Source organism: Anolis carolinensis, chromosome 2 (genome assembly GCF_035594765.1).
Source record: "Anolis carolinensis isolate JA03-04 chromosome 2, rAnoCar3.1.pri, whole genome shotgun sequence".
Lineage (NCBI taxonomy): Eukaryota > Metazoa > Chordata > Lepidosauria > Squamata > Dactyloidae > Anolis > Anolis carolinensis.
This window is the reverse complement of record NC_085842.1, coordinates 4,643,174-4,663,796: the sequence shown is the minus strand read 5'-3', so window position 1 is coordinate 4,663,796 and position 20,623 is coordinate 4,643,174. Positions and strand designations below refer to the sequence as shown.

Genomic DNA, 20,623 nt, shown 5'->3' with positions numbered 1-20,623 from the left:
GTTTGTGTTTTTTTTCATGTCAGGAGCAATCTGAATCGCTTATGGTGTGAGAGAATTGGCCGTTTGCAAGGACGTTGCCCAGGGGACGCCCGGATGTTTTGCTGTTTCTACCATCCTTGTGGGAGGCTTCTCTCATGTCCCCGCGTGGAGCTAGAGCTGATAGAGGGGGCTTATCCGTGCTCTCCCCGGGTGGGATTCGAACCTGGCAGCCTTCAGGTCAGCAACCCAACCTTCAAGACACAAGGCTTTAACCCACTACTCCACTGGGGGTTCCATAGGAATATGTTATAACACCTTCTTTTGATAAGTTATAAATAAAATACACACAGAACAAATGGTTTTTCGCCTTCCTGTTCTGAAGAAAGCCTCTCCTGGTCCCAAAATGGCCCAGGGTTGTTTAAAAATAATAATAAATAACTTCAACAATCCTAGAGGGCATTTGGGAACACTGATAGGGTGGGATGTAGACCCTCACCCGCCCACAGATGGCTATTCCTGGTGCATATGCATGTCTGCAAGCTGCGCCCTTTCCTAGAACTTGAAGACAATAAGGGTGCTGGTCACCTCAAGGATGGACTTCTGCAATGCGCCATATTTTGGGGTACTTGGAATCATAGAGTTGGAAGAGACCTCATGGGCCATCCAGTCCAATCCCCTGCCAAGAAGCAGGAAAATTGCATTCAAAGCACCCTGGCAGATGGCCATCCAGCCTCTGCTTAAAAGCCTCCAAAGAAGGAGCCTCCACCACACTCCGGGGCAGAGAGTTCCACTGCTGAACAGCTCTCTCACACAGTTAGTAAGCTCTTCCTCATGTTCAGGTGGAATCTCCTTTCCTGTGGTTTGAAGCCATTGTTCTGCGTCCTAGTCTGCAGGGCAGCAGCAAACAGGCTTGCTCCCTCCGTCCTATGACTTCCCCTCAAATCTTGCTCCCTTCTCCCTATGACTTCCCTTCACGTATTTGTACATGGCTATCATGTCTCATCTTAGCCTTCTCTTCTGCGGGCTAACCATGCCCAGCTCTTTCAGCAGCTCCTCACAGGGCTTGTTCTCCAGACACTTGATCATTTTAGTCACCCTCCTCTATATTCCAGCTTATCAACATCTCCCTTCAATTGCGGTGCCCAGAATTGGACACCGTGTGATTCTAGGTGTGATCTGACCAAGGCAGAATAGAGGGGTAGCATGACTTCCCTGGATCTAGGCACTAGACTCCTCTTGAAGCAGGCCAAAATCCCATTGGCTTTTTTTTTTGCAGCCAGATCACATTGTTCGCTCATGTTCCCCTTCCTCCCAATGAAGACTACAAGATCCTTTTCACACATACTGCTGTCAAGCCAGGCATCTCTCATTCTGTATCTTTGCATTTCATTACTTCTGTACCAAGCTGAGAAACTGCAATTACAGTAGTTCAAAACATGCCATCTAGATTGACTGCAGGAATATCTAGGAGTGAGCATATTGCCCCTATACTAAAATCACTTCACTGGTTGTCAATTAATTTCAAGGTAAAGCATTGGATATAACCTTTAAGGCCCTACATGTTTTGGGCCAGGTTACCTACAGGATTGATTATATAATCCACAGCCCTTTAGACACTGGGGTTCTTTGGAGGACGCCTACTCCAACCAGCCAGAACCCAACTGGCAACCATCACCCAGAGGACCTTTTCATCCACCCCAAGACTGTGGAATGACCTGCTGGAAGAGCTCCAACTGTCATGACCTCCTTTCCTGGTGTTGTGGGGAACCATGAAAGTAGGTCATGCTTGGCTGGTAACACACCTGAAGCAAGGGAGAGCTGACCAGGACCAAGGGTCTCCATGGAAACGGTCCAGGGTTATTATTATTATTATTATTATTATTTTATTCTTATATCCCGCCCCATCTCCCCGAAGGGACTCGGGGCGGCTCACATGGGGCCATGCCCAGACACAACAACACAAGTCAAATAAAACATTAACAACTGAGCAATAAGGGATATAAGGAGGTGAGTGGAAAAACAGAAATGCTGAACCACTCTAAAAACCACCATGTCAGACTACACAGAGAGGCTATTGAAATCCACAAGCATGTAAAACAATTTCAAGAGCAAGGAGGAAACTATGAAAATGAACAAAATCTGCTCATCAATATTAAAAAACACCAGAATCAAGACAGGAAATAAAGAACAGTATTCAGAATCAGGGGAACCCCAGACAGCAAACAATCAAGTGCCAGTTAACACCGCCCAAAAAGAGGATGCCTCCAGGCAAACAACAGCCAGGCTACCTCTATGCAAATAATGCAATATAATACTAATAATACTACAATATAATAACATTAATTACCAGTATATTGGTGTGGTGCAATATGCTGGTATATACTACTAGTGTTGTGCTGTGCTATTGATATAATACACTGTATGTAAATATTATTTGTAAGCCGCTCTGAGTTCCCTTCGGGGTGAGAAGGGCGGGATATAAATGTAGTAAATAAATAAATAAATAAATACTCGCTGATTCACTTTACAGCTGCAAGGCTTCACAATGCTACACAAGCTTGCTAATCGCAACAATCACACTTACTTCTTTCTCCCACTCTGTACGTTATTCCACAGATATATATGCACTCCACTTCCCTCACCTCCAACAGACCTCTGAACAAACCTCTGAATATGCTTAATATTATGCAGGTGAAACATCAGGAGAGAATGCTACTGGAACATGATCATACAGCCCAAAAAATCTCAGTGTAACCCAGCTGATAGGCTGTTAGGAATTGTGGGAGTTGAAGTCCTGGAGGGAGGGCCAAAGTTGGCCCATGCATGATCTAAATCATGAATTCCCCTTCCTCTGATGAATAATTGACAGAAAGCCTTCTCTTCCAACCATCCTGAAATAGATCCCTTCCCTAACTCTTATCAGGATGTGGGACTTAGTGAGAGGGAAGCAATAGATAAGAGAAATAGGTGTCTCATCTCTCTCAACATCAGCTAGATTTTGGGATTGGGAGAGAAGGAGCTGGTACTGAAGTCTGGCAATTTCTTTGAACTGGGCAAACTGGCACACTGTGACTCAGAGGACATCTTTTTCTAAGGCTGCATCCCAAGAAGGTATCCTTACCTAGTGAGGCTATCTTCCTACCCTGTTTCCCCTAAAATAAGACATCCCCAGAAAATAAGACCTAGTAGAGGTTTTGCTGAATTGCTAAATATAAGGCCTCCCCTGAAAGTAAGACCTAGTAAAGTTTTTGTTTGGAAGCATGCCTACTGAACAGAACACCAGAGCATGCAGGATCGGTAAATGTATGTACCATAGAGTATTGTACATGGAAATAATGGTAGTAACAAGAAATTCGTGAAAGGATTCACAGTTTGTCTGGTTTGTGATGACAACTATTGTGTAGTATATAATAAATTTTCATTTTTTTTTGTTCAACAATAAATGTGAATTCTTCTTTATGGAAAAATAAGACATCCCCTGAAAATAAGACCTAGCACATCTTTGGGAGCAAAAATTAATATAAGACACTGTCTTATTTTCGAGGAAACACGGTAGATAATTCTCTGGACTGGACCCAGGAGATCCTCCACAAAATAGTCAAGGACCCGAAAAGAAAGAAACCCTAATCTTTGGTAATGCAAACAACCCTTCATGGATATCTCCTAGTGCTAAGATCCTCTGGGAAGTCCTTCTTTCTGACTCACCACATTCTCAAGCTCATAAGATGAGCATCATTATTATTATTTATTACATTTATTACATTAAATGCCTAGGAAGACAAGATTACTTCATCTTGCTTTCCTTCAGCTGCCAAGTAAAAATATTTTCACTGACTGTGATGAGAATAGCCTGCCTCCAGGGAGCGTGCTTACTCCCTCAATATTACTCAGGACTCCTCCCTACCGTACCTAATGTGCCCTTAAATGATTCTAATGCACTTTATCCATTTATGAATTTGTTACCCATAATGTGCACCGTACACTTTGCTTATCCACTATTGCAACCTCATTGTTTTTAACCTGATGTTTTAATTCTGCGTTGTGTTTTTTAATTTATTGTGTATATTTTTATTGGTTTTGTTTTTGTCCTGATGTTTTATATTTTATCATTGTTTGTATTTTGATTTTGCTGTAAGCCACCCCGAGTCCCCTTCGGGGGAGATGGAGGCGGGATACAAATAAACTTATTATTATTATTATTATTTACACAAACGTTCAGCCACTGTCAGAAGGGACAGAGAATTTCATCTGTGCTGACGATGGCGTCATCACTGCTCAATCAGGGAACTTTGAAATGATTGAACAAAAGCTCTCCAAAGCTTTAGGTGCTCTTAGTGCCTATTGCAGGGAAAACCAGCTGACCCCTAATCCATCTTAAGAACAGACAAGTATTCTCAAGCTGTGAGCATTACCTGGGAAGAAATCCCACTGGAGCATTGCAGCACAACAAAATACCTGGGAGTCACTCTGGACTGTGCTCTGATTTACAATAAGCATTGCTTGACTATCAACCAAAAGGAGGGTGCTAGAAATAATATCATATGAAAGCTGACTGGCACAACCTGGGGATCACAACCACACACAGTGAAAACATCTGCCTTTCCACTTTACTACTCTGTTGCTAAGTACGTTTGCCTAGTGTGGAATACATTTCACGTTAAAACAGTGGATGTGGCTTTAATGAGACATGCCACATTATCACAGGATGTCTACGCCCTTCACCGCTGGAGAAATTACACTGTTTAGCCGGTACTGCACCACATGACATCTGTCGGGAAGTAGCTGCCAGTAATTAAAGGGCCAAGGCATGGACATCTCCGGCCCATCCTCTGTTCGGATATCAGCCAGCATGCCAACACTTTAAATCAACAAACGGCTTCCTAAGATCTGCAGAGACAATCGCAGGAATACCACAGCAAGCGAGAGTCCAAAAGTGGCAGGCTAAAACTTAGAATCTCAAACAGTGACTGGTACTGGATGAGAAACTCCCTCCTGGGCACACAGAAGACTGGGCGACCTGGAAGGCGCTGAACAGACTTTCTCATCCTGTCCCAGACATCTTTATGAATGACTTTGGTGGAGGTTTAGAGAGCATACTTATCAAGTTTGTAAACAGGTGGTGCCTGGCTCAACAACAGTCCATGTAAAAAAGGATCTTGGAGTCTTTGTGGACAACAAGTTGAACATGAGCCCCAGTCCTGTTCTTTACAGAAAATCAGGGAACACAGGCAACAATTTATATTTATTTATTTATTTACAGTATTTATAGTCTGCCCTTCTCACCCCGAAGGGGACTCAGGGGGGATCACATTACACATATAAGGCAAAAATTCAATGCCTTAACATAGAACAAAGACAGAGACAAACGCAGGAGCTGGCCTCGAACTCATGACCTCTTGGTCAGAGTGATTTGTTGCAGCTGGCTGCAGATGGCTGCTCACCAGCCTGCGCCATCATCAATGAATGGGGCCGGTGGGAGCTGTTAACGACACTAGTGGGATATTAAGGACATTCATGGGCAAATCATCTCTAAGAGAAGTATTTACGTTACATCGTGTAACACATTTTTGGTTCCTGGGTTATAAATGTCACTTCCTAATTCTATCACAAAAATATGGAAAAAGTTTATTGAACTGCAAAAATTTTGTCTCTGCAGGAGGGACATTATTCTCCAGCACATTATTATATATTATTACTAGCTTTGCCCGGCCACGCGTTGCTATGGCTTATGGGAATCCTTTGTTGGCCAGGTGGAATAGCAGTGAATAGCCTTGCAATCTCAAAGCCTAGCCGTTTTCTGGAGTAGCTGGAGCTTTTTGTTGTATGAACGTAGAGGCATGGATGAGGGGTTGTGCTGCCAAGTTTAGTGTTTCTGGGATGTGTATTTTTGTTGTTTTGTCCTAGGCCAAAATATATATAGATATTATAAGGTAAAACTAAAGGGTTTCTCCTGACATTAAGTCTAGTCACATCCGACTCTCAACTCCGCTGGACTGGCCATGTTGTCCGAATGCCCAAAAATCACCATCTCCCAAAGCAGTTACTATACTCCCAACTCGAGATCAGGAAATGTAATGCTGGTGGAGAGGAAAAGAGATTGAAAGATGGGCTTAAAGCCAAACTTAAAAACTGTGACACAGACACCAAGAGAGAACTGGGAAGCCTTGGCCCTTGAGTGCTCTAATTGGAGGTCAGCTGTGAACAGCAGTGCTGTGGTTGAAGAGGCACAAATGGAGAAACGTGCCAAGAGAAAGCGGGACCACCTTTCCACCTGGAAACCAATGTCCTCACTGCGGAAGAACATGCAGGTCATGAATAGGACTCCACAGCCACCACAGCCACATCCAGTACACTTGGAGGACCATCATCCTCGGGCTACGAGGGATCACCTAAGTACCTTTTCCCCGAAAATAAGACAGTGTCTTATATTAATTTTTGTTCTCAAAGATGCACTAGGTCTTATTTTCAGGGGATGTCTTAGTTTTCCATGAAGAAGAATTCACATTTATTGTTGAACAAAAGACGAACATGTATTATATAATATACAGTAAACCAGCATAACCAGACAAACTGTGAATCCTATCAAGAATTTCTTGTTACTACCATTATTTCCATGTACAACGATCTATAATACGTACATTTACCAATCTTGCATGCTCTGGTGTTCTGTTCAGCAGGCATGCTTCCAAACAAAAACTTTGCTAGGTCTTACTTTCGGGGGAGGCCTTATATTTAGCAATTCAGCAAAACCTCTACTAGGTCTTATTTTCTGGGGATGTCTTATTTTCGGGGAAACAGGGTAAGTAAGTACAGTAGAGTCTCACTTATCCAACATAAACGGCCGGCAGAATGCTGGATAAGTGAATATCTTGGATAATAAGGAGGCATTAAGGAAAAGCCTATTAAACATCAAATTAGGTTATGATTTTGCAAATTGCACACTAAAACATCATGTGATACTACAAATTTGACAGAAAAAGTAGTTCAATAGGCAGTAATGCTATGTAGTAATTACTGTATTTACGAATTTAGCACCAAAATATCACGATGTATTGAAAACATTGACTACAAAAATGCCTTGGATAATCCAGAACGTTGGATAAGCAAATGCTGGATAAGTGAGACTCTACTGGATTGTGATATTTTGGTGCTAAATTCGTAAATACAGTAATTATTAATCCCTCCTTATTATCCACGATATTCGCTTATCCAAGCTTCTGCCGGCCCGTTTAGCTTGGATAAGTGAGACTCTACTACATAAAATCATAGGCATATTATTGTTGTCATGCCATATTGTTATATATTTATTATATTAGAATTACATGATATTCTTACAATTACATTATCACATTATTATATACAGCAATTATATTATAGAGTGAGAGAGAGAGAGCCCCCTTACCTTCCCCACCGAAGAAATTCTCCTCACGCCACACCGGAAGCGGCATCAGAGCGGGAAAGAGCGGGATTGACGGCCACAGGCAACAAGCCCCGCCTCTTCCTGTCTCTGCTTGTTTTCCTCCTGCAGGGCTCTCTGCAAAGGAAGAGAGAGGTAAGTAAGGAGGGGAAAGCCCTCCCGACAGATGGCCAGCTTGCCTCTGTTTATAGAAACCTAGTCCAGCCCCCATCCAGTCCAGCCCCCTTTTGCTGTACAGGAAGGCACCATCAAAGCCCTCCCGACAGATGGCCAGCCTGCCTCTGTTTATAGAATCCTAAGCTTGGAAGGGAGACCTCAAGGCCATCCAGTCCAGCCTCCTTTTGCTATACAGGAAGGCACTATCAAAATCCACCCGACAGATGGCCAGCCTGCCTCTGCTTCTATATTCCTAGTCCAGCCCCCTTTTGCTGTACAGGAAGGCACCATCAAAGCCCTCAAAACGCAGATGTCTATAATCTACAGTGAAACGTAAAAAGGAAAGTATGGTATGTAATGTTTGAGTACAGTAGAGTCTCGCTTATCCAACATAAACGGGCCGGCAGAATGTTGGATAAGTGAATATGTTGGATAATAAGGAGGGATTAAGGAAAAGCCTATTAAACATCAAATTAGGTTATGTTTTTACAAATTAAGCACCAAAACATCATGTTATACCACAAATTTGACAAAGTAGTTCAGTATGCAGTAATGCTATGTAGTAATTACTATATTTACGAATTTAGCACCAAAATATCACGATGTATTGAAAACATTGACTACAAAAATGCGTTGGATAATCCAGAACGTTGGATAAGCGAATGTTGGATAAGTGAGACTCTACTGTACTATGTTAGTAATGTAATATTATCTTCTATATAAACAACTTTTAGTGGCACTTGTCATACAAGCTGCCAAAGAAGGGGATTGTGGTATCTTATTAACATCAATCAAAATTGGATTTTATTAGAAACAGTGGTAGATCATAGCCCTCTAGAATCTCTTACATTTACTAATAGTATATATTACAATGAATACTTTACTTTAGGTATCCACTACCTGTATTCACTTTGACTACATTAGTATGGTTCTTAACATAAAGGAATACACTCAGCAACACTTACAAAGGTATTATGGAAAAACTATTCCTCTTTATAGTTTCAGTGTCAGTTTTGTCAAATAGAAATCAAAACCAGATAAGGTCTTATTGTTGACTTAATAACAATCAAAATAGTTGTCGCAGCGTTGAATCGAGGTAAAAAAACAGTTATTAACGTATATATGTACAACAAGGCAACCCTTCACATAAGTCTTAACATAAAACTGTTGTAGTCTCTAGATTGGTTACAATCTTGTCCAATCAAATAAATGAAAAAAAAAGCCGGTAGGCTGTTAGGAATTGTGGGAGTTGTAGTCCAAAACACCCGGAGGGCCCAAGTTGGTCCAGGCATGCTTTAAAGACTTCTAAAAGCAGAGGCTGGGTGGCCATCTGTAAGGAGTGCTTTGATTTTGTTTTCCTGCATGAAGGCAGGATGGGGTTGGACTAGATGGCCCTTGGGATCTGTCTCTTCCATCCCTGGGCTTCTATGATATCATGATAATTTAGAGCAATGATTGTTTTTGTTTTGTGTTTTAATCCTGTCTGTGCGTGTTTAATGGATTCAAGTTTTTATTTACGGTTTGTTTATTTATTGTATCAGAAGCGAATCGGAAATATAATTATAATGCATAGAAAAATCACAAAGTTAAAAACTTGGCATGATACTAAATGTCTTTCGACCAGAAGCTTGGCCACTTTCTTGAGTGCCTCTGGTGTTGCTGTGAGACTGGTAACTGGCTCGGGCTGTGGCGCAGGCTGGAGAGCAAGCCAGCTGCAACCAGCTGCAATGAATCACTCTGACCAGGAGGTCATGAGTTCGAGGCCCGCTTGGAGCCTATGTTTGTCTTGTCTTTGTTCTATGTTAAAAGGCATTGAATGTTTGCCTATATGTATATTGTGATCCGCCCTGAGTCCCCTTCGGGGTGAGAAAGAAGGGCGGAATATAAATGCTGTAAATAAATAAATAAATAAATAAAATAACTCCCAGGTATGTTGTTGTGCTGCAATGCTCCATTGGGATTCCTTCCCAGGTCATCCTCAGAGCTCGAGATACTTGTCTGTTCTTAAGATGAAAAGCACACATCTGGGTCTTAGATGGATTAGAAGTCATCTGGTTTTCCCTGTAATAGGCAATAAGAGCACCTAAAGCTTTGGAGAGCTTCTGTTCAACCATTTCAAAGTTCCCGGATTGAGCAGTGATGGCACCATCGTCAGCATAGATCAGGGGTCCCCAAACTTGTTAAACAGGGGGCCAGTTCACGATCCTTCGGACTGTTGGCGGGCCGGACTATAGTTGGCCACTGAGCAATAATAGTTAATAAATAATAATAATAATAATAATAATAATAATAATAATAATAATAATAAAGAGGGTTGGAAGAGCCCCTTTGGGCCATTGAGTCCAATCCCCTTCTGCCTTTGTGCACTGAAAGCACAAGCAAAGCATCCCTGACAGATGGCCACCCAGCCTCAATGTTAATAATAATAATAATAACAATAACAATGATAATAATAAAAAATGTGCCATGCCAAAAGATCTCAGCCGGCATTTGGAAACAATAGACATTGACAAAATTACGATCTGCCAACTGCAGAAGGCCACCCTACTGGGATCTGCGCGCATCATCCGAAAATACATCACACAGTCCTAGACACTTGGGAAGTGTTCGACTTGTGATTTTGTGAAACGAAATCCAGCAGATCTATCTTGTTTGCTGTGTCATACTTATAATAAAAAAGCGGGTTGGAAGAGACCCTTAGTCCAACCCCCTTCTGCCTCTGCGCACCAAAAGCACAAGCAAAGCATCCCTGACAGATGGCCACCCAGCCTCAATGTTAATAATGATAATAATAATAATAATAATAGGGTTGTAAGAGAAGAAGAGACCCCTTGGATCATTTACCCCAACCCCCTTCTGCCCTTGTGCCGTGGGCCGGATAAATGGCTTCGATAGGCCGCATCCGGCCCCCAGGCCTTAGTTTGGGGACCCCTGGTATAGATGAAACTCTCTGTCCCTTCTAGCAGTGGCTGATTATTTGTGTAAATGTTAAACATAGATGGAGCAAGCACGCTTTCCTGAGGCAGGCCGTTCTTCTGCTTCTCTGATCCTGGAACTCAACAGAAAAGCTCCTGTTTTGTAGCAGATTTCCTATGGTGTGGGTGAGGTGGTCTTATTCACATTAAGAGTCTTATTCATGTTAAGACTCCCATAGACTAATGGCCAAAAGTCCAGACCACAGTCTCTCAACATCACCTTTGGCCAAAAAAGACCAGAAGCAGGGAAAGGCAGTAGACCATATCAGCCATATTGCAATATCATAAAGTTCTTTTAGATGTGTTCATTACAAATAAATTTAATTATATCTGTGTCTGTTGTTTTCCTCTGCAGGATCAACGGGGGCTTCAGTCCTGCTTTGGACGAAATCAAAACAGATCTGTTTGTAAACATTCCAGATGCCAATGAGGAAGACCAGGAAAGAGAATTGTGGGATTCATCTCAATGACCTGTTCTTTGGTTTTTATATTTATGTTAAAACCTACATTGTGTTGCTAACTACATTTTTATAATGTAATTTAAAATAATGGTTATGAATTGCTTTCTTTGTGTTGAGGAAAAATGCTAATGTTAATGCGAATGCTAATAATAATAATAATAATAATAATAATAATAATAATATTTATTTATTACCCACCTCTCCTGATGGCTCAATGCAAGGTATAACAAAAGTCGAAAATATATGAACATAAAATATATACAATAATTTACAAAGATGAAAAACGCAAAAATATAAAAACCTGCACCAAACATAGATACAGAATTGACATATAGTAGCAATAGTCATGTAAATCAAAAATCAAATTTTTTGTGGACTCTCCACAAGATATATTTTTTTTTCCTTGCCTTGCCTAGTTTATCCATGCCTCACAGCCTCTGAGAATGCCTGCCATAGATGTGGGCGAAACGTCAGGAGAGAATACTTCTGGAACATGGCAACACAGCCCGAAAGACATCCAACAACCCTGTAATCCCGGCCATTAAAGCCTTCGACAACACAAAATCAAATTATTATCATCATCATCATCATATTTATACCCCTCATTATCTGCTGGAATATAGCCATACAGCCTGGAAAATTCACAGGAACTTATTATTATTATTATTATTATTATTATTATTATTATTATTATTATTACAAGATGGTACCCCTCGTATTCCATGGAGAGAGACTAGTCAGGTGTGGAGATAGTTTCCCTCTGCTATTAGGGATGCCCATCATCTGTTAGAAATTTATTTATTTATTTATCACATTTGTCTCCTGCCCTTCTCAACCCGAAAGGAGACTCAGGGCAGCCTTACAAGGGCAACAATTCGATGCCACATATACATATAGGGTAAAGGTAAAGGTTTTCCCCTGACGTTAAGTCTAGTCGTGTCCAACTCTGGAGGTTGGTGCTCATCTACATTTCTAAGCCGAAGAGCCGGTGTTGTCCGTAGACACCTCCAAGGTCATGTGGCCGCTGGCAGGACTGCATGGAGCGCCATTACCTTCCCGCTGGAGTGGTACCTATTCATCTACTCACATTTGCATGTTTTTGAACTGCTAGGTTGGCAGAAGCTGGGGCTAACAGCGGGAGCTCACTCCGCTTCCCGGATTCGAACCTGCGACCTTTCTGTCTGCAAGTTCAGCAGCTCAGTGGCTTAACCCACTACACTGCTGGGGGCTCCACATATACATATTGATAAATAAACAAATGCGTTGAAATCATAACAATTAAAACATCAATTAAAATCACACCATCCAAATAATACTTCAGGGCCAGTCCAAGTCGTCATTATGCCAATTGCGGGAAATTGCAGGAGTCCAAAACACCCAGAGAATTGAAGTTGGCCCATTCCTGGTCTAATGTTTTGAACTGCTTTAGATGAATGTTCAGTTATACTGTTTGAACTGGATTGCTGTCTATTGGTTCAGTGTCCTATGCTTTCACCCTTTCAGCTCTAGGTTCCTTCTATGGAGATGACTATGTGTTTTGTGAAGCCGGAATGGGATCTTCTGGATCCAGGCCAGGAGGACCTCTGCAAGGATGTCAAGGTGGAGGACGATGGCGAAGTGACCTCTGTGGGTAAGGAATCCCTTTTGACTTCAGTGGATATTGACCCAGAGAAGGATGAATCCCTTTGCTTTATTATCCATCATCCCTATGTTCTTTGAGGCCACCACCTTGCCAAAAGGAATCTGAGAAAGGAAGCGATATTGTAGACTAAACTTCTCAAGTCCAATACTTTGATCCTCTTAAAAGTTTGGTTTTGAGACCTTTGATCATCTTGGTTGCTCTGATGGTGACTTTATGAATGAGAGGCCTCCTAGACTCCCAATCATCCAGAGTCTTGTCTTTCTCTTGTAAACTCAGGACGACTGTATTTTCCTTGATTGGGATCATTAATCTGAAATACAGTCTCCTTCCTTTCCTGTTACTTTCCACTTCACTCGACATTATTATCTTTTTTCAAAGAGCCGTGTCATCCCATCATGTTTTCAAAGTACGCCATACATAGGCATACATACAGGGAGAAAGACAGGGTATAAATAATGTGACCTTAAATGATTCTAATGCACTTTATCTATTTATGAATTTGTTACCCATAATGTGCACCGTACACTTTGCTTATCTACTGTTGCAACCTCATTGTTTTTAACCTGATGTTTTAATTCTGCGTTGTGTTTTTTAACTTATTGTGTATATTTTTTATTGGTTTTTGTTTTTGTCCTGATGTTTTATATTTTATCATTGTTTTTGTATCTGATATTTCTGTAAGCCGCCCCGAGTCCCCTTCGGGGGAGATGGAGGCGGGATACAAATAAACTTATTATTATTATATTATTATTATTATTATTATTATTTAAAGATAATAAATAATAAATCAATGTGTGTGTATGCATATATGCGTATGCATATTTCTGTATGTATATTTGTGTATGTGTATATCTGTATATATTGTTGTGTATGTATGTATGTGTATGTATATATGTGTGTACATTTATGTGTTTGACTACATACTGTATGTGTATTTGTATATGTATATATGTTTATGTATATATCAGTATATATATATATTTGTGTGTATGTATGTATATATATATATATGTATGTATGTATGCACATGTATATATATGAATGTGCACATTTGTATATGTATGTATGTATGTATGTATTTATTTATTTATTTATTAGACTTGTATACCGCTACTCCCAGTTTGGCTCGGAGCGGTTTACAGGAATAGATTAAAACAATACCCTTAGCTTTAAAATAACAATAAAAACAATAAAAACAACAATAAAAGCAACAATAAAAACAGATATAGCCCTGAGTTTTTCACCCATTGAAAGCTTGTCGGAAGAGCAAGGTTTTGCAGATATATATGCATATATGTGCATGTGTACATTTAGATGTGTATGTATATATGAGTGTACATGTGCATGTGTATATCTGTATATATGTGCATGTATATATGTATATATGTATTTCTATAAGTGTATGTGTATATGTATGCATATGGTATGCATATATGTGTATGTGTACATGTCTGCGTTTCTATGTGTGTATATGTGTGGGTACATGTGCATGTGTATATCTGTATATACATGTGTACATATATGTGTGTATATATATATTTGTGTGCATGTATATGTATGTATGCGTATGTATATATGTGTGTGCACACATTTATATATATATATAAATATATGTGTATGTGTACATGTGCATGTTTCTATGTATATGTATATATGTGTGTGTACATGTGCATGTATATATCTGTATATACATGTGCAAGATATATATGTATATATGTATTTTTATAAGTGTATGTGTTTGATGTGTATATGTGTATACATATACTTCTAGCGAGGGGAGTTCAGGCTTGATTTGCTTGAGCAGGAAGAGGTAAAGCATTTCAACTTTTCAAGGACTTTCGCATTATTTGTCAATTAGAGAAAACACTCTCCTTATGCATGTTTCCTCCTTATTTCTTGGCTAATCAAAACATTGCAGGGATATCCCTCTTTCCCCTTCCTCTTACGTTGCTCATGAGAATGACCTTGCAGCTTCTGGCTATATTATAAACTCCTCCTGCAGCTAGTCATCCATCTACCAGGCCAAGATAGGATTCCAAGATGATGAGAAAAAAACGGCATTCCTCACCAGCTCCAATATCCAAACAAATACAAGCATGGTTAAATGCATGGTAAGACCTCTCATTCAGTGTGCGGTTATATACAGGCAGTCCTCAAGTTAGAATCAAAGAATCCTAGAGTTGGAAGAGTCCTAGTGGGCCATCCAGTCCAACCCCATTCTGCCAAGAAGCAGGGAAATCGCATTCAAAGCATCCCCGACAGATGGCCATCCAGCCTCTGCTTAAAAGCCTCCTAAGAAGGAGCTTCCACCACACTTCAAGGCAGAGAGAGAGAGTCCCACGGCTGGACAGCCCTCACAGTGAGGAAGTTCTCCCTCATGTTCAGGTGGAATCTCCTCTCCTGTAGTTTGAACCCATTGCTCCATTGTGTCCTAGTTTCCAAGGCAGCAGAAAGGAAGCCTGCTCCCTCCTCCCTAAGACTTCCCCTCTCACACATCTTAAACCATAGCCCTCATCATGTCTCCTCTCTCTCAGCCTTCTCCTCTGCAGGCTAAACATGCCCATCTCTTTAAGCCGCTCCTCATAGGGCTTGTTCTCCAGACCCTTGATCCTTTTAGTCGCCCTCCTCTGGACGCTTTCCAGCCTGTCAACATCTCCCTCGAACTGTGGTGCCCAGAATTGGACACAGTGTGATTCCAGGTGTGGTCTGACCAAGGCAGAATAGAGGGGGAGCATGACTTCCCTGGATCTAGATGCTATTCCCCTATTGATGCAGGCCAGAATCCCGTTGGCTTTTTTAGCAGCCGCATCACATTGTTGGCTCATGTTTAACTTGTTGTCCACGAGAATTCGAAAATCTTTTTCACACGTACTACTGTCGAGCCAGGGATCGTCCCCCATTCTGTCTCTTTGCGTTTCACTTTTTCTGCTTCAGTGGAGTATCTTGCATTTGTCCCTGTTGAATTTCATTTGGTTGGTTTTGGCCAATCATCTCTCTAATCTGTTAAAATCATTTTGAATTCTTCTCCTGTCTTCTGGAGTATTGGCTCTCCCTTCCAATTTGGTCCTGACTGCAAATTTGATGATCATGCCTTCGAACCCTTCATCTAAGTCAGTGGTTCTCAACCTGTGGGTCCCCAGATGTTTTGGCCTTCAACTTGTCAGAGTAATGGTTAATATAGTGCAAGGGTCCCCAAACTAAGGCCCAGGGCCAGATGTGGCCCTCCAAGGTCATTTACCTGGCCCCTGCTCTCAGTTTTAGACAGGCTTGCCCAAAGTCTGAAATGACTTGAAGGCACACAACAACAACAACAACAATCCTATTTAACTTGATTATCTCATTGGCCAGAAGCAGGCCCACACTTCCCATTGAAATCCTGATAGGTTTATGTTGGTGAAAATTGTTTTTATTTTTAAATATTGTACTGTTCTTTCATTGTTGCTGTTGTTGTTTTTTTGCACTACAAATAAGACATTTGCAGTGTGCATAGGAATTTTCTAATTTGGCCCATCAACAGTCTAAGGGACCATGAACCAGCCCTCCACTTAAAAAGTTTGAGGACCCCTGATATAGTGAAATGTTCACTTATTGTTAAAGCTAGAGTAAGTGTGCAATGCTTCAGTAAGCATTCCAGCAGAGGAATGGTTAAGTTCATAGAAGTAGGTTTACTGCCTAGAGTGACAGGAATGCAGTCACTGAGAATGGAATTTTATTGCGCCAAATTGCTATGTGTGTGTGTGTGTGTAAAGAAATCCTTGCAGAGATGTTTGCAAGAGATCTCTGCAAAAGGAGAGCTGAGCTCTTTTTGCAGAGGCTAGCCACGCCTCAAACAATGTATCAGTTTGCTGGCAGATGGCTGGATTTGTCAGTTGGAATTTGAGCTTGTTGGGAGAGCACAGAAAAAGACAGGCTCTCTATAGCTACGGTCAAGTAGCTGTTTAAATATGCTATGCTGGATATATTTTGAATGCTGATTGATTAGTTATTGATCCTATGCAACTACAAGGATATTGTAAGATTGCTGAACTGTTTATTTAACTTCAACTCAACAAGTAAAGTTTCCTTTTGTTCTTTCAATTCCTCTGCCTGGTCTGAGTCTTTTGCACATGGTGTTAACTGGACGCTGCTGATTCCGCTGTACACTCACCTGGTAACAAATTTGGGAGGCGCTAAGTTTACTGATAAGATTCTTTGCTAGACACCATTAATTCTGCTGGAGAAAAGACGTGTGTTAGCTCTGCGTCTGTACATAGTTGTAAATAACATCAATAAAGCTCAGAACCGCCGACTTCGGCTGACATCTGACTGATGAGAGTTTATTCTTTCTGTGAGACTGGACAGATCGCCAGATCTTCAGAAGGAGAGGAATTGAGACAGAGAAAATGTGTATGTCTCAATTAGCCTCTCACACATTGACACAACTCGCAGAAATTCTAACCGCTGGAAAACTGGCTGGGATTTCTGGGAGTTGTAGGCCAAACCACCTGGGGACCCACAGGTTGAGAACCACTGATCTAAGTCATTAATAAAGAGGGTTGTGTATGTTTTCTGGGCTGTATGGCCATGTTCCAGAAGCATTCTCTCCTGATGTTTCACCCACATCTATGGCAGGCATCCTCAGAGGTTGAGAGGTACCTCCCAACCTCTGAGGATGCCTGCCATAGATGTGGGCGAAACGTCAGGAGAGAATGCTTCTGGAACATGGCCATACAGCCCGGAAAACGTACAACAACCCCGTGATTCCAGCATGAAAGCCTTCGACAACACATTAATAAAGATGTTGAACAGATGTTAAACATGTCAGAGTAATGCGCGCAGCTTAGCAGCAGATGTAAGATGTCAGTTGAGTGCAGAACGAAGGAACGTCAGAGACGATGTTAAAAAGTATTTACAAAGTTTACTGGAAAAGACAAACAGACTTGCAGACGATGGACATAGGACTTTCACTCTAGGCAAACAGCACAGATCTTCTCAGCAGGCAGAAAACATCTCTCATCTGATGCAATCAGCAATATACAAACACACTTGTAGTCTGGACACTCCTATCTGGCTCCAGCCACACATCCAAAGTCAATACAGCTTCTTACCAAATTAACTCTTTACACACTATAGCATTTCCTGGATGATGCAATACATGCTAGACACAAATTTCATTTAAACACTACTAATACACAAATCCCACATTAACAAAACATAATGTTCACAAACCCTAATGTGATTTTCTTTTCCTTCTTCCTCAAGCTGAAAACGAGCAAGAGAGTGAGAATGATTTGGAAGCAGCTCTAATATCCTCGGAAATAAGACGGCATCAAACAAGCCGAGAGATTTTGGAATATCAAAAAAGAACGGAAAGGGATGAAGGAAACCCTTCACAGACCGGAAGGACGAATCCGTTTGCTTCTCAGTGGTATGACGGCTGTGAAGTCCTGACGTTACAGGAAGACCCCAAAGGAGAAAGAAAAGAAAACTGTCCTGTCTGTGGGAAAGTCTTCAAAGATACATGGCTTTTGAATGCACACTGCAGGAGCCACACAGGAGAGAAACCATTTCAGTGCATGGAGTGCGGGAAAACCTTCAGTCAGCGTGGAAATCTGTATTTACATCAAAGAATCCACACAGGGGAGAAGCCATATAAATGCCTGGAATGTGAAAAGAGCTTTAGCGTGAGTCGGAGTCTCTTGTCGCATCAGAGGACCCACACAGGGGAGAAGCCCTATACGTGCCAGGAATGCGGAAAGAGCTTCAGCCAGAGTGGGTCTCTGCAGTCACATGAAAGGACCCACACAGGAGAGAAACCCTATATCTGCACTCAATGCGGAAAGTGCTTCAGTCGGGATCGAAACTTGCGTTCGCACCTCAGAACCCACACGGGTGAGAAACCCTATCAATGCATGGAATGTGGGAAGCGTTTCAGCCATAGCGAATCGTGTGCCAAACATCAAAGGACCCACACCGGAGAGAAACCGTACAACTGCCCGGAATGTGGAAAGAGCTTTGGTTATATCGGAAGTCTTCAGTCACACCAAAGAACCCACACTGGAGAGAAGCCATATATATGTAACGAATGCGGAAAGAGCTTTGCTAACAGGGGAAATCTCGATGCGCATCAAAGGACCCACACGGGGGAGAAACCTTATGTATGCGTGGACTGTGGAAAGAGGTTCAGTAATAGCGGACTTTTGGATTTACATCAAAGAACGCACACAGGAGAGAAACCGTACATGTGCATGGAATGTGGGAAGAGCTTCACTCGCAAAGGTTACCTACATGCACATCAGACAACCCACACGGGAGAGAAACCTTACACGTGTGATGAATGTGGAAAGAGCTTCCGCCGACATGGACACTTGCATTTGCATCAAAGGACTCACACAGGGGAGAAACCCTACGCGTGCACTGAGTGTGGAAAGAGCTTCACCAACAGCGGAAATCTCGATTCACATCAAAGAACCCACACGGGGGAGAAACCATATATGTGTCTGGCGTGTGGAAAGGGCTTCAGTCAGAGTGGATCTCTGTGTTTACATGAGAGAACGCACACGGGAGAAAAACCTTACGCATGCACGGAATGCGGAAAGAGCTTCAGTCGGAGTGACAATCTGCATAAACATCAAAGATGTCACACAGGAGAGAAGCCATATAAGTGCACGGACTGTGGGAAGAGTTTCAAACAGAATGGATCTCTGTGTGTACACGAAAGAACCCACACAGGAGAAAAACCATACATGTGCACAGAATGTGGGAAGAGCTTCATTTCTAATGGGGTTCTGCATGCGCATCAGAGAATCCACACAGCGGAGAAGCCTTACAAGTGCATGGAATGTGGAAAATGCTTCCGCGAGGGTGGACATCTGCAGTCCCATCAAAGGACCCACACAGGAGAAAAACCGTACACGTGTCCCGAATGTGGCAAGAGCTTCCGGGAGAGTGGGCACCTGCACTCCCACCGGAGAACCCACACGGGAGAGAAACCGTATAAATGCACGGGGTGTGCGAAGAGCTTTACTAATAGTGGGTCTCTGTATTTACATCAAAGAACCCACACAGGAGAGAAACCGTACATGTGCGTGGAATGCGGAAAGAACTTCACTCGCAATGAGCATTTGCGTTCACATCAGAAAATTCATACAGAGGAGAAACTTCTGTATGGTTAGTAGCCAGCTGCAATAAATCGATACTTACTGAGAGGTCATAAGATCAAAACTTGGGTCGGATTGAGCTCCCGACCATTTAATAGCCTAGCTCGCTGTTGACCTGAGCAGATTGAAAGACAGTTGCATCTGTCAAGTAGAAAATTTAGGTACCGCTTTATGCGTGAGAAGGGAATTGTTTCATCAGTACAGGGTCTCTGTGTTGAATGAATTAATTGCTCTTTCTGGCAGTATTGAAGGAATTATCCCAGGTTCCTGTCTCCTAGTAAGAGGCAGCAAAGTTGGGGCTTGTTCAAGATCTGTGTAGGGGCCCCTCTCCACCTGCCAGCTTTTACATATGGGATGAAGAGCGGCATACATCAGTTTGAGTTTAAACCTCCCTGTCCACCTCCATTAGGAAAAGAAGTGGGAGAAGATTGGAGTAAATTGGGAGAAGATTGGAGTAAATGTCGGTTATAAAATCCTTGCCAGAAACTGTGAGGGTTTGTAAAAGAGGCGAGTTAACTGGAAAGGGCATGTGTCAACAGCTGATTGGCTGAGCCAGTGAGGAGCCAGGATTCTGATTGGCTGCTGTCTCTAGCTTGGTGCTGAGGCAAACTGTTTTAACTGCCACTTTCATCTCAGAGAGGGAAGAGAGCAGCTGACTGGAAATTGGTCAGAAAGGAAATGGCTGCCATACTCTCCGAAGCCTGATTATTTATAAGGCAAATGAGGCATATTTAAAGACTGTATAAAAGGACGGTATATTCCCTCTGTTCTCTGTGTGAATTCAGAGAGACTGCTGTATTTATTTTTGATCTGTTTGATCTTTTGAACTGAAGTAAAGATACTGTTACTTGTTA

The 20,623-nt window shown here is 41.8% G+C and overlaps 2 protein-coding genes across 3 annotated transcripts in view; one reads left to right on the top strand and one right to left on the bottom strand.

The window, feature by feature from the left end:
- The window catches only part of LOC134292272 (zinc finger protein 160-like), a 17,283-nt gene extending 9,843 nt beyond the window's left edge, over window positions 1–7,440 (bottom strand). The window contains exon 1 of the mRNA XM_008123484.3: window positions 7,382–7,440. The gene's annotated coding sequence lies outside the window, so the exon portion shown is untranslated. The remainder of the gene's footprint in view (window positions 1–7,381) is intronic.
- On the top strand, window positions 7,393–20,623 carry LOC103281591 (oocyte zinc finger protein XlCOF6). 2 transcript variants are annotated; one of them, XM_008123485.3, is made up of 4 exons: window positions 7,393–7,531; window positions 10,883–10,978; window positions 12,492–12,618; window positions 17,872–20,623. In XM_008123485.3, exons 3-4 carry the CDS (start codon window positions 12,507–12,509, stop codon window positions 19,782–19,784), a joined length of 2,025 nt encoding a protein of 674 aa, XP_008121692.2. In that variant the 5' UTR covers window positions 7,393–7,531; window positions 10,883–10,978; window positions 12,492–12,506; the 3' UTR covers window positions 19,785–20,623. The 2 variants fall into 2 exon arrangements, with proteins under 2 accessions (XP_008121692.2, XP_062828963.1); XM_062972893.1 differs by having other exon boundaries at window positions 10,883–11,008.